Genomic DNA, 11,617 nt, shown 5'->3' with positions numbered 1-11,617 from the left:
TCGTTCGTCACTTATAAGCTCAATCCATTTGTCTGAAACATCAGTAAAAAACAACAACCTCCAGCTTCCAAGTCACTCCTAGTGAAGCCCTTTCGGACAAAGGGAGTTCGAGTTAGATTTGTGATAGCTAAATGTGCTCTACATAATATGACAGGATCTTTTTCACAAAAAATGTGTTTAAAAAATATCTGGAGAAAAAGTCTATGGAAATCTTTTTTTTTTAATACGAACCTAAAAATAATAACCTTGATCAACCGCTGAACACGACGACAAAACTAAATTTTAAAACTTAACTGCCTATTCCAAATGAAATCATTTATAAGACACTACAGGTTATTAACACATTTCTAAAGTTTAGCATATATACTCAGGGCTGGATTTAAGGGAGGGCAGGCGGGGCTACTGCCCTGGGGCCTCCACAACAAAGGGGCCCCCACAGTAAAATTTTTACAAAATATCCTAACTTTCACGGGTCAGCAAATTTTACGTTTTTTTCTCCCCTATAAATTATAACAATAATATAGAAAAATAAATATCAGTAACTTCAGGATGTATTTGCTATTAAAGTGCTGATCGAAAATATCGGATGTATACATATATATCAAAATATTCGGATCTATATCAAAGTATCGAATATATTTTGAAAATATTATCTTTTTGAATCCTGATTAGGAGCCTCCACTCCTTCGTTGCCCCGGGGCCACCACACTTCCAAATCCGGCCCTCTGCACTACCTATAGAGATATTATCCAAATTAAATATTAAAATGCATAAATAATTGAGTATATTAATTCATATTGCCCTTCCGTAGTATATTTCCAATGTCCTTCTCTTAGTTCCCTTTGATAGCTGACCACAGCCTCTCCCTTCCTCTCAAGCTGCTGCAAAAGCTTCTGCAGCATAGGATGGAAGAATGTTTTTTTGGCATTCAATTCGATTCACTACTGGGACTGATATTGCTGAAAAACCTGTTTCAAACATTGTAACAGCAAAGCATACTTCATTCAACCACATTCAAATTACCATTCATAATAATGATTAACTTTGTTCTGCGTTGCCCGGCTTTGCCCGGGCTTTGGCCTTGAAAAAAAAAAAAAAAACCCATTGCGTCATGTGAAGTATTTTCAATAACCAGGATTAAATGAAAGAAAAAAAAGTGCAAAATTTTCTCGCCAAACAAAGACGACACATGCTAAAATACTTTTAAGAAATTAAATAAAATGAGAAAGATGGATTTAAAAGGCGTTATCATAGAAACACAAAATAAAATAAGTTTAAGAATTGAAAATGAGAAAGATGAAAATAAACAATGAATTCAAAAAGCGTTATCGTGGAAATGCAAAATAAAATGGTTAAAAACTTGAATGGAGGACAAATTTTTGAACTTCATTTAATTCACTTGTAACTTTTTTTCTAGTGGAGATAGAGGGTTAAACTTTCGACCTTAGGTCGAATTAGATCTGGAGTAAAAAAAAGGAGCTCTTTCCAATGCTGTCAAAAAGAAAACTGTGGGACAATTCCTTTACTTTACTTTTTATTGATGGATTTAATGAAGAAAGTAGTGCCTAAATTTCAGCTAAGCCTAAAACAGTTCTAGCTAAAAACGTAAAAAACTCCCGGCGCAATTAAGTTAGAGCATTGGAACAAATTGCGTAGAACGCGGAAAATTCTTCCCTTTCCAACGATATATAATATTAATATTTGCGAGTAATTTTTCACCCCCATTTTTGGGAATTTATGTGAAAATTGGGCCTAAATTGGAACAAAAAAAGAACTATTCATCGAAATGTTTCCGAACTGGTCTGCAAACCTTCTCAGGACTTAAAGGAACAAACTGTGAAAATTTCAGCAAAATCAGCCGGGTAGTTCTCGAGTTTTGCGAGTTCAAACACACAGATGCTTTTTGGAGACTTCATTTTATACTACGTAGAGATGACTTTTTATTGAATGAATGCCGCACAATATGGGGTCTGGAATTGTATGTCGGTACTATCCAGAACCAGAGTATTGGTGTTTAAACAATTATTTTATAGAGTTCTGAATGTATTCCATGAAACAAATGTTTCATCTATAGTCCCTGTGCTGTAGTTGAAGAAAAACGTTTGAAGGGACTCATCTTGTGGTTTTGGAGGAATTCAGCGAAAGAGAAGTTGGTTAGAGGCCAGTTTACAAAACCTTTGCATTGTTCTTACAGAGAAAAAAAAGTACAAAACAAATATTTCGAGTTCGCTCTCAACTACAGCACTGTAAATATTCTACAGTGATTTTTTTTTCTTTTTTGTAAATTATTTGTATCTTTGAAATTTTTAATAAAGATAAAAAGCAAAAAGGTTCAGTTTATATAAGAAGGTGAGCATTTGAATTTACAATATTTATAAGTTGAAGAATATTGTAATGTACTGTATGCATTAAATAGAAAAATTGTTGAAGTGTACTTGGTGGGAAAAAAATAAATGCTCATATAACAGGTACAATTGTCTGGTTTTTTTCAGCTTTTGAAAGTAAAAAAATAATTCAAATGAAGATTGCATAAAACCATTTTTTTTTTTCAACGTTTTGAGACTGCATTGTGCTGCATGTTTGGTTCATCATTTTTCTACAAAATTTCATCATTTTCTTGTATTTAATTTAATTTGATACTTCAGCACACACATAAAATAGGTTAGATCATGTTCTTTACAATATTTTTCTTTGCATTTAGAAATATATAGATAAGGGTGCATATATAGCTTCATTTCCTGTTGCGTAACTTCGTTGGAATCACAAAATGGTTGTATACTTGAGTACGAAGCGTGGGACGGAACGGAATAGGGACGAAATGTTCTTTCATCTATTAAGGGGACACTGGACCTTGAAAACAAACTTTTTTAATTATTGATGGATTTACATGAAATTTTAACCATATACTTTAAACACTGGTACAAGCTTAATTATAAAATTTCATTAAAAAAATTTAATTAGTAGAACAATTATTTAAAAAAATGTAAATAACCTTAACGATAATTAACAAAACTTTGAAAAGTCCCTTGCGTAAATATTTTGATTTCACAACACTGAAACTTATTTTAAGTCATTCTCTATACTATAATAAATAAAACAAAACTCACAAAATTGTCTTCATATCAAGTAAATTCAAAAACTTAAAATTTCAAAAATTTGACAAAAATTTCTTCTTTTTGAACGTCCAGTATCCCCTTAATCCATTTAAATGTCTCGTAATAAAGTATTCAGCTTTTCAAGTAAAATAAATTTAAGCTGATTGGTTTGGTTATTATATTTGTCCTTTTAAACTGCAGTTAAAAAGAACAATTGAAGCAGTGAGAAGCAAAGGGATGTAAGTGGATATTTTAAAAGTTTTGAGTAAAACGCGTATAGCTAACTTCCTAGGTAGGCTTTCATTGAGCTTTTTTTCTAAATCATGCTATACAGTAAGGTGGGCCGAAAAAGAACTTTTTTTAAAATTTCGATGATGGGTAGTGCGGAAAAGGTGCCATCGGTGGAGCAAAGTGCACATAAAAAATTAGAATTGTTTTGCACTATTTCTTGATCTGCCGCAATGGGGTCGTTTCCAGAATTTTAAAAGTTTTTTTTTTTTCTGAAAGAGTATGGTTAAAAACATAGAATCTCACTATTTTTTAAATAATTTCTTTAAGTTTAATATTTAAAAAAAAAAAAACTAAAATCTGTGCGCTTTCGTTGTTTACATTTCTGTCCGATGACATCACAAATGATGAAATGCCATTCAGTGTTGCCATTTACGGAGAAAAATATTTAATTCGCATCTTTACTCACGTGTATTGGCAACGATATGGTTGATAGCAAGCGTAGAGTGCAATTTTAATTCGCTTCTTGATTATCATAACGTGGAATCACGTCAGAAAGATGCGCCAAAGAGCATCATTTGTGACGTCATCAAGACCACGCCTTGTTTGAAAAATCGGACATTTTAAAAAATAACTGTTGGGGAAAATGAAAGTATTTCCTGGGTCCGTGTTATTTTTATTTTTATTTATTTATTTATTTATTTTATTTATTTATTTATTTATTTATTTATTTATTTTATTTATTTATTTATTTATTTATTTTTTTGCTTATTCTATCAATTTTAGTGACAAAAAGTAAAGCATAGTGACAAAAGTACAAAATTAGTAAAAATAGTATGTTTCTATTTTCGATGATGAGTTGCGCGGAAAATTTACCATTGGTGCTGGTACTAAACTCCCATAAAAATTTTGTGCTGTAATGGTTGAAATTCATAAAACATATTAATTTGTGTTTGTATTATGTTTGTTTATTTTTATGTTTTGTAACCACGTTTTTTATTTTTTATCCATTCACATTTTCTTACCATAAAAATCACTTCTTTTTTTTTTTTTTTTTTGTTTTTTGATACACGGCTCTAAAATTATTTACATATTCTCTTAGTTGCTTTTAAATACACACACTGATTTTTTTCATTTATTTTCAGCAATAACCTGCACTAAGTGACACTGGATTTAAAGGAGCATTTTGTCCCTCTTCAATAATACATTCCTCCATATGCACATCCATTAAAAGATTTTTTCTGAACTAAATGAAGGGCAAAAAAAAATTCCCAAATTTCTTGGCTTTAGTGCTTAAGACTTAAAAATGACGAACAGCATGTTGGTTAGCCATGCCAGTCATGAGCAACAAATAATCGAAATCTTTTAGTGACTGTGCCGAAATGTAAGTTGTGTCAGAAACCTAGACTCTCTTTTCGTAATCTCAGCCATTCTCGTCTGGCTTCGTAAGTGGCGGCCATTTTTCTAGTCAGAGATCTATTCATTCAAATATCATTAGCAGAAACTTGTTCACTAATTCCACTTCAATAATAATAATTTATCAGTTTTGCGTGTAGAGGGAGATGGCAGTGAAGCATCCAATAAGATGCTGTCCAACTTAAAGCTGATTTGATTATTTGATGGCGCAAATTTAGTTGACGGAAGTAATAACATCAGAAGTTGTCCTCCTCCCCTGAATCTCCAAGTTTTCTAATTCCTCTCATTTAAAGGGAGATTTATTGTCATTGCTAATCAACAAACCTCTAGGTATTCCGTGAATCGGTGCTGCTAAAGGCAGCGAAGTGAATAGTTGATTCTAGACTTCTTATTGGCATCTCAAATATTAAACCAACTCTTCTCATTGATCCCTCAAACATTTAACCAACTCATCTCTCAGGAAAAGGAGATTTATTCGAGCAAAGTCATTGCTAATCAACAGACCTCGGAGTATTTCGTGAAAAAGTGCTGCTAAAGGCGGCGAAGTGACTGCGCCGATCTCTCAAACATTTTACCAGCTTGTGAGTCATCATCACAATAAAAACATTCTTTTGCTGCTATGTTTATTAGGCTCCCCCTGGACTAAGAGCGTCGAAAAACTCAGTGAATGTTTGCTTATTTCAGTTACATAGAAGGAATAATTTCAAATTAGAATAATCGGAACAGTTTGAATTTGAAGAAGTTTTTAGAAAAGAAAGTGTCTTTTAATTATGTAAAAGATTATAATGTCTTAGTACATTCTGCTTAGTTAAAAACGTTGTTGTTAAACATGTTCCAAACATGGTGTTTGGAAAAAAATCTGAGATCATCCGTTTTTGAAACAAATTATCCTGCTGTGTAATCGCCGTTGATTCTTCTCAGCACACCACATTCGCCAGAATGAAAATTATTTTTGATGCCATTTTCCGTATCAACAAATAGATAATTCACAGTGGCGAAAGTGTATATCTTTCGGTTTCTGGTCAAAGGCACTTTCCTCCCACTAAAAGACATTAGACTATTTACTTCTGCCAAAATCTACACTTTTTGTAAATTTTGAACAGATAAAAATTTACTATTCAGCTATGGCATCTCGTTCAAAGATCCATGGTGGCGGCAAACAGTTTGTGTGTGAAACTTGTTCAAAGCTATTTTCTTCGTGTTCCAGTTTAAAGACGCATATAAGAATCCATACTGGCGAAAAGCCGTATTCGTGCGATTATTGTTCAAAAACGTTTTCTGATCTTACACCCTTAAGGAAGCATATAATTGGCCACACTGGCAAAAAGCCTTTTTCGTGCGAACATTGCTTGAAGGCATTTGCTACAAATTTTGAGTTAAAGAAACATACAAGAGTCCATACCGGCGAAAAGCCATATGCGTGTGACTATTGTTTAAAGGCGTTTTCTCAAAGTTCAGGATTAAGGACACATATGAAGGCCCATACTGGCGAAAAGTCCCATTTATGTGAATTTTGTCCAAAGAGTTTTACCAACGCTTCACACTTAAGGGATCACACGAGAATCCATACTGGCATGAAGCCATTTTCGTGTGAAATCTGTTCAAAGGCATTCCGTCAGCAGGGAACCTTGAAGGAACATGTGAGAGTCCATACTGGCGAAAAGCCCTACTCATGCGACTATTGTTTAAAAGCGTTTTCCAGAGCTTTGCATTTGAAGGTGCATATGCGAGTCCATACTGGCGAACGGTTGCATTCGTGCGAAATATGTTCAAAGACTTTTCGTTCAGCTACAAACGTCAAGAACCATGCGAGGAGCGCTCATAGTGGCGAAAAGCCGCATTCGTGTGATTATTGTAAGAAAACGTTTTCTGACATTGGACGCTTGAAAAGACACATGAGATACGTGTGCAAGACTTTTCGTCCCGAGACGGATTTCCGTCCCCCCGAATTCGCCGGGACGGAGAACGAGACGGAATGATAATCAGATCACATTTCTTCAGCTTTTACATCCAAAGCAATAAAAAATTATTCATGGTAATATTTATTCATCAATAATGTCCCATTTTTTAAATGATATAATAAACATGTTTACGATAAAAGTAGTGCGCTTTTTGTTTGTTTTTTCATTGCTCTTGTATGTGAAGTTTTTGCTTCTGGGAACAAAAATGTCTGTTCTGACATTGGACGCTTGAAAAGACATATGAGATACGTGTGCAAGACTTTCCGTCCTAAGACAGATTTCCGTCCCTCCGATTTCGCCGAGACAGCGAAAAAAATCGATCACATTCAGTTGCGCCCCGATCGGAGGTCGCAGGAGGTCACTGTGACCTGCTAGAATTTCCCTATTCTACCACTTTTCCTGTCGAGTCGGCAAATCTTGCGACATCATGGTAACATTTCAATATATTTATTTTTTTATGATGCCCAGTGCATATTTTTGTGTTGCGTTTTGTTTTTTTTTTTAAATTTTTATACATTTTGTAATTATCAAAATAGCTGTTTTTTTTTTTTTGGTACAGGACCTTAAAAGTCTCTACCCTTCTGTGCTTTTTTTAAAACACATTGATTCTTTTCATTTATTTTCAGTGATAATCTGCAGTGAATGACAGTGGATTTAAAGAAGAATTTTGTCGCTCTACATTACTAGATTCCTCCATATGGACATTCAAAAAAGAATTTCTTTTGAACTAAATACAGAACAAATAAGTTTTATCCAAGTTTTTGTGCTTAAAACTGAAAATGATGAACTGTATGTTGGTTAACCAAGCCATTCGTGAGCAACAATAAAGATAATATTTTGGTGACAGTGTCAAAGTGAACGTTGTATCAGAAGCTCAAACTCTCATTTCGGGATCTCAGGAATTCTCATCAAGCTTCTGAAGTGGCTGCCATTTTCGCTAGATAACGATTTATTCATCTAATTATCACTGACATAAACTTATTCTCTAATTCCACTTTAAAGATAATAATTTATCAGTTGTGCATGTAAAGGAAGATGCAGTGAAGCAAGCGATAGGATGCTAAAGCTAGTAAAGTGCTCCTAAAAGGACATTTATTCGAGCAAATTCATTGCTAATCAACAGACCTTTAAGTGTTTCGTGAATTAGTGCTGCTAAAGGAAGTGAAGTGACTACCTGATCCTAAACTTCTCTTTGATTTCTCAAACATTTATATATATAACTAACTCTTCTATCTCTCAGTGAAAGGAGATTTATTGATAAAGTAAAGTCATTGCTAATCAACAGACCTCTTAGTATAACGTGAATTAGTGCTACCTAAGGTAGCGATTAACCAACTCTTCTTATCTCGATAAAGGAGATTTATTCAAGAAAACTCATGGCTAATCCACAGACCTCGGACTATTTTGTTAATTAGTGTTGCTAAAGGCAGCGAAGTAACTACATGATTCTAGACTTCTGACCGACCTTTCAAACATTTAACCAGCTTGGGCGACATCATTACAATACAAAGTTTTTGTTTGTTGCTGTTTTTATTCGGTCCCACATGGATTTAGAGCCTTGTAAATTCAGTGAATGTTTGCTTGTTTCAGTTGTTACACAGAAGGAATAATTCCTGTTTAAGGATCGACAGATTGTTTTGAATTAGATTAGGTGTTAAGAAAGGAAACCTGGGAAAGAGTGAAAAGAATCATTTAAATTATGTGCACTTATCATGTTTTATGGGTTCGTCTACTTACGAATCCACATCTATAAAAATGATTTAAGGCTCTGTGACAAGGACCTTTAAAACAGTTCCTTTACTGAAGCAAAGTATGGTAATCGACACATACAGAAACCGACAGATGTGGACATGGACATTCTCTTGACTCGATTAAGAACACTTTCTGTGGCATGGTGTTTGGAAAAGAATCCGAGGTTATCCCTTTTTGAAAAAAATCATCCCGTTGTGTAAAATCCATTGTTTCTTCACAGCAAACCACATTCGCCAGAATAAAAAGTTTTTTGATGCTATTTTCTGCATCAACAAATAAATAGTCCATACTAAAGAAATGATATGCTCTTTGGGTTTCTGGTGAAAGGCACTTTCGACCGACTTAAGGATTATTTATTTCTGGCAAAATCCACACTTTGATAAATTTTGAACTGATAAGAATTTACTATTCAGCAATGGCATCTCCTTCAAAGATCCATGGGGCCGACAAACAGTTTGTGTGTGAAACTTGTTCAAAGATATTTTCTTCATGTACCAGTTTAAAGACGCATATAAGAATCCATACTGGCGAGAAGCCGTATTCGTGCGATTATTGTTCAAAAACATATTCTTTTCTTTCAGACTTAAAGAGACATACAATAGGCCACACGGGCAAAAAGCCTTTTTCGTGCGAACATTGCTTGAAGGCATTTCCTACAAAGTCTGAGTTAAAGAAACATACAAGAGTCCATACCGGCGAAAAGCCATTTGCGTGTGACTATTGTTTAAAAACGTTTTCTCAAAAGTCAATACTACAGACACATATGAAAGTCCATACTGGTGAAAAGTCCCATTTATGTGAGTTTTGCCCAAAGACTTTTGCCAACGCTTCACAGTTAAGGAATCATACGAGAATCCATACTGGCGAGAAGCCATTTTCGTGTGAGATCTGTTCGAAGACATTCCGTCAACGTGGAACCTTGAAGGAACATGTGAGAGTCCATACTGGCGAAAAACCCTACTCGTGTGACTATTGTTCAAAAACATATTCCAATCTTTCAGACTTAAAGAGACACATAATAGGCCATACTGGCAAGAAGCCTTTTTCGTGCGAGCATTGCTTAAAGACATTTGCTACAAGTCCTGAGTTGAAGAAACATATAAGAGCCAAACATCTCCTGCGAAAAGCCACATAGTATAGTAAAAATTCAGCCAAAAAATCGCCAAACCCAAACATCGAAAAAAAAAATTATATTAATTTGAATTTTTGGCATCTTGAATTCAAATTATGTTTTTCGCAATCACGAGCGTGTGTATGTATACGCGTGTGTGTTTGTGTAGGCGCATGTGTGTGGGTGTGTGTGTATGTATGCATGTGTGTGCGGGTTGTGTAGGCGTTCGTGTGTGTGTTGTGTGTGTATGTAGGCATATGTGTTTGTGTCTGTGCGAAGGCATGAGTTTGAGTATGTGTGTGTAGGATATGGATCGCAGGACGCAACCTGGAGACGGTTTTCGCAAGAGAAGTAGCATCGTGAGACCAGTCGACGCGCGACGGTGGTGCTGGCAGAGAGTGCTGGCGGGAAAATAAAATGATAGGAATTCAAAGCAGTCAAATGAGAACTATAAACAATCGTGATTTTTCAAAAAAAAACCTGTTACAAACTACTTCTTACCCTACCAGCAAGAAGAGGTAAAAAGTCCCAGCATTTTGCTCCTGGGGTTTGGGGAAAAAGGGTTAGGGCGACATAATCCTTTTTTTTAAAATAATTTCTATTACTTAAGAAAATTACTCAAAAATCGCAAAAACCACTCTATAATAGTAAAATAATAAACTAATAGACAAAAATGCTAACTAACCCAGGGTGCACAGGCGAAGGGAGAGGGGGGTGGGATCAACGGTGCAGATTGCGTCATTGGAATATTTAAGGCAGTTTTTTCGAAAGGTATTTTTTTTCTTTTTTGAGGACTTTTATTCTGGAAAGATACTTCGTAACACTTGAGGGGTGCGCCATAGTAGGGTGGGGGGGGGGGACCCTGTAATTCGCATTCTAAAACCAATTATTGCAGTTAAGTTCACGAAAACTTTTTAGTGATTTTTAAACTTTCCGAAGTACAAAATGCCACGCAATGATAAGTAATGTCAGAAGGCTCAACCTAAATTGATCTAAGCGAGCTCAGTAACCAATTTAGTTGTGACTGGAGTTATTTAACTGTATCTAAAACTAAATCCCTGTGCAGCCTCCCAAAAAAAGTCCAAATTGACTGAAGTTTACCTCCCTCTTCTTAATTTACTTCAGCTTTTTTCCAACCTTTTGCCATCACCGTAAAGGGGAGAGGGAGGGTTACCCGAAATCGCCAATAGTGAGACGAGCAATGCTGTAATTCTGCACCCTCTAAGTCGGTGGAGGGAGGGTTCTCTATTCTAAACATCAAGCTGCCTCTCTTTTACGCAAGCGACTATGTGAATTATGCTAAATATGCGTACACATACTTGCAACAATGTCTGAAACTTTTGAGTAAATTATGCGATAAAAAAATTTGATAAAGGTGTTACATCAGCCTACACCCAACGATCCAACGTAGTGACAAATTTTGGTGGTCCAGAACCTGTATTGGTTTAACGATAGAACAAGTCTTGATGAGAGCAATGAGCAATACAACAGTGGAATGCTAAATATTTACACCTTTTTGTCTCTCAGTCTGGTGATTACAAGCTGTTTCTAAAGCCACCAGAAGTTTCTTCCCTCTCTACGGATATTAACTCAAGTTGATAGTGATATTGCTCGCTGCTATTGGTCGGTCGCTGATAATAAGGTGTATTGTGATGAGGCTGTTAACGATGGGGTACATTGTAAAAAAAAAAACTAAATTTTGAAGAAGTTATCCGCATTTTTTACAGAAAAAAAACTGTTCGTAATAAAATACAGGATTTCTATGTTTTTTTGAATCTGTAACCGGTCATAAGCTTTAACTGTTACCATCGCTTCACCGCGTACTTTGTTTTTCTTCGAAATTTCGCCCACCTGTTTGGATTTTGGTCCTCGTGCTCGAGTTTTTTGATCTTATATTTATTTAAAGCGAGTAAGTCTTAAATCGTTTGCAACTTCCATTTCTTTGCATCCTAATCAATATTTTATTATTATGTTTTTTTTTCATCTGTTACAGAGGCATATTCGGAAATTTACCTTTGTATACATGTATTTCGTAGTAGTATAGTAAATATTGA

At 35.0% G+C, this 11,617-nt stretch overlaps 1 protein-coding gene across 1 annotated transcript; it reads left to right on the top strand.

Moving 5' to 3' along the window:
• The first annotated feature begins 6,313 nt into the window (after positions 1–6,313).
• On the top strand, positions 6,314–9,587 carry LOC129224136 (zinc finger protein 271-like). The gene is made up of 2 exons (XM_054858551.1): positions 6,314–6,457; positions 8,958–9,587. The coding sequence occupies exons 1-2, from the start codon at positions 6,314–6,316 to the stop codon at positions 9,585–9,587; spliced, it is 774 nt and encodes a 257-aa protein (XP_054714526.1).
• Positions 9,588–11,617: the final 2,030 nt, after the last annotated feature.

The sequence above is a fragment of the Uloborus diversus genome, chromosome 6, assembly GCF_026930045.1.
Source record: "Uloborus diversus isolate 005 chromosome 6, Udiv.v.3.1, whole genome shotgun sequence".
Taxonomy (NCBI): Eukaryota; Metazoa; Arthropoda; class Arachnida; order Araneae; family Uloboridae; genus Uloborus; species Uloborus diversus.
This window is presented reverse-complemented; position numbering and strand designations above follow the sequence as displayed.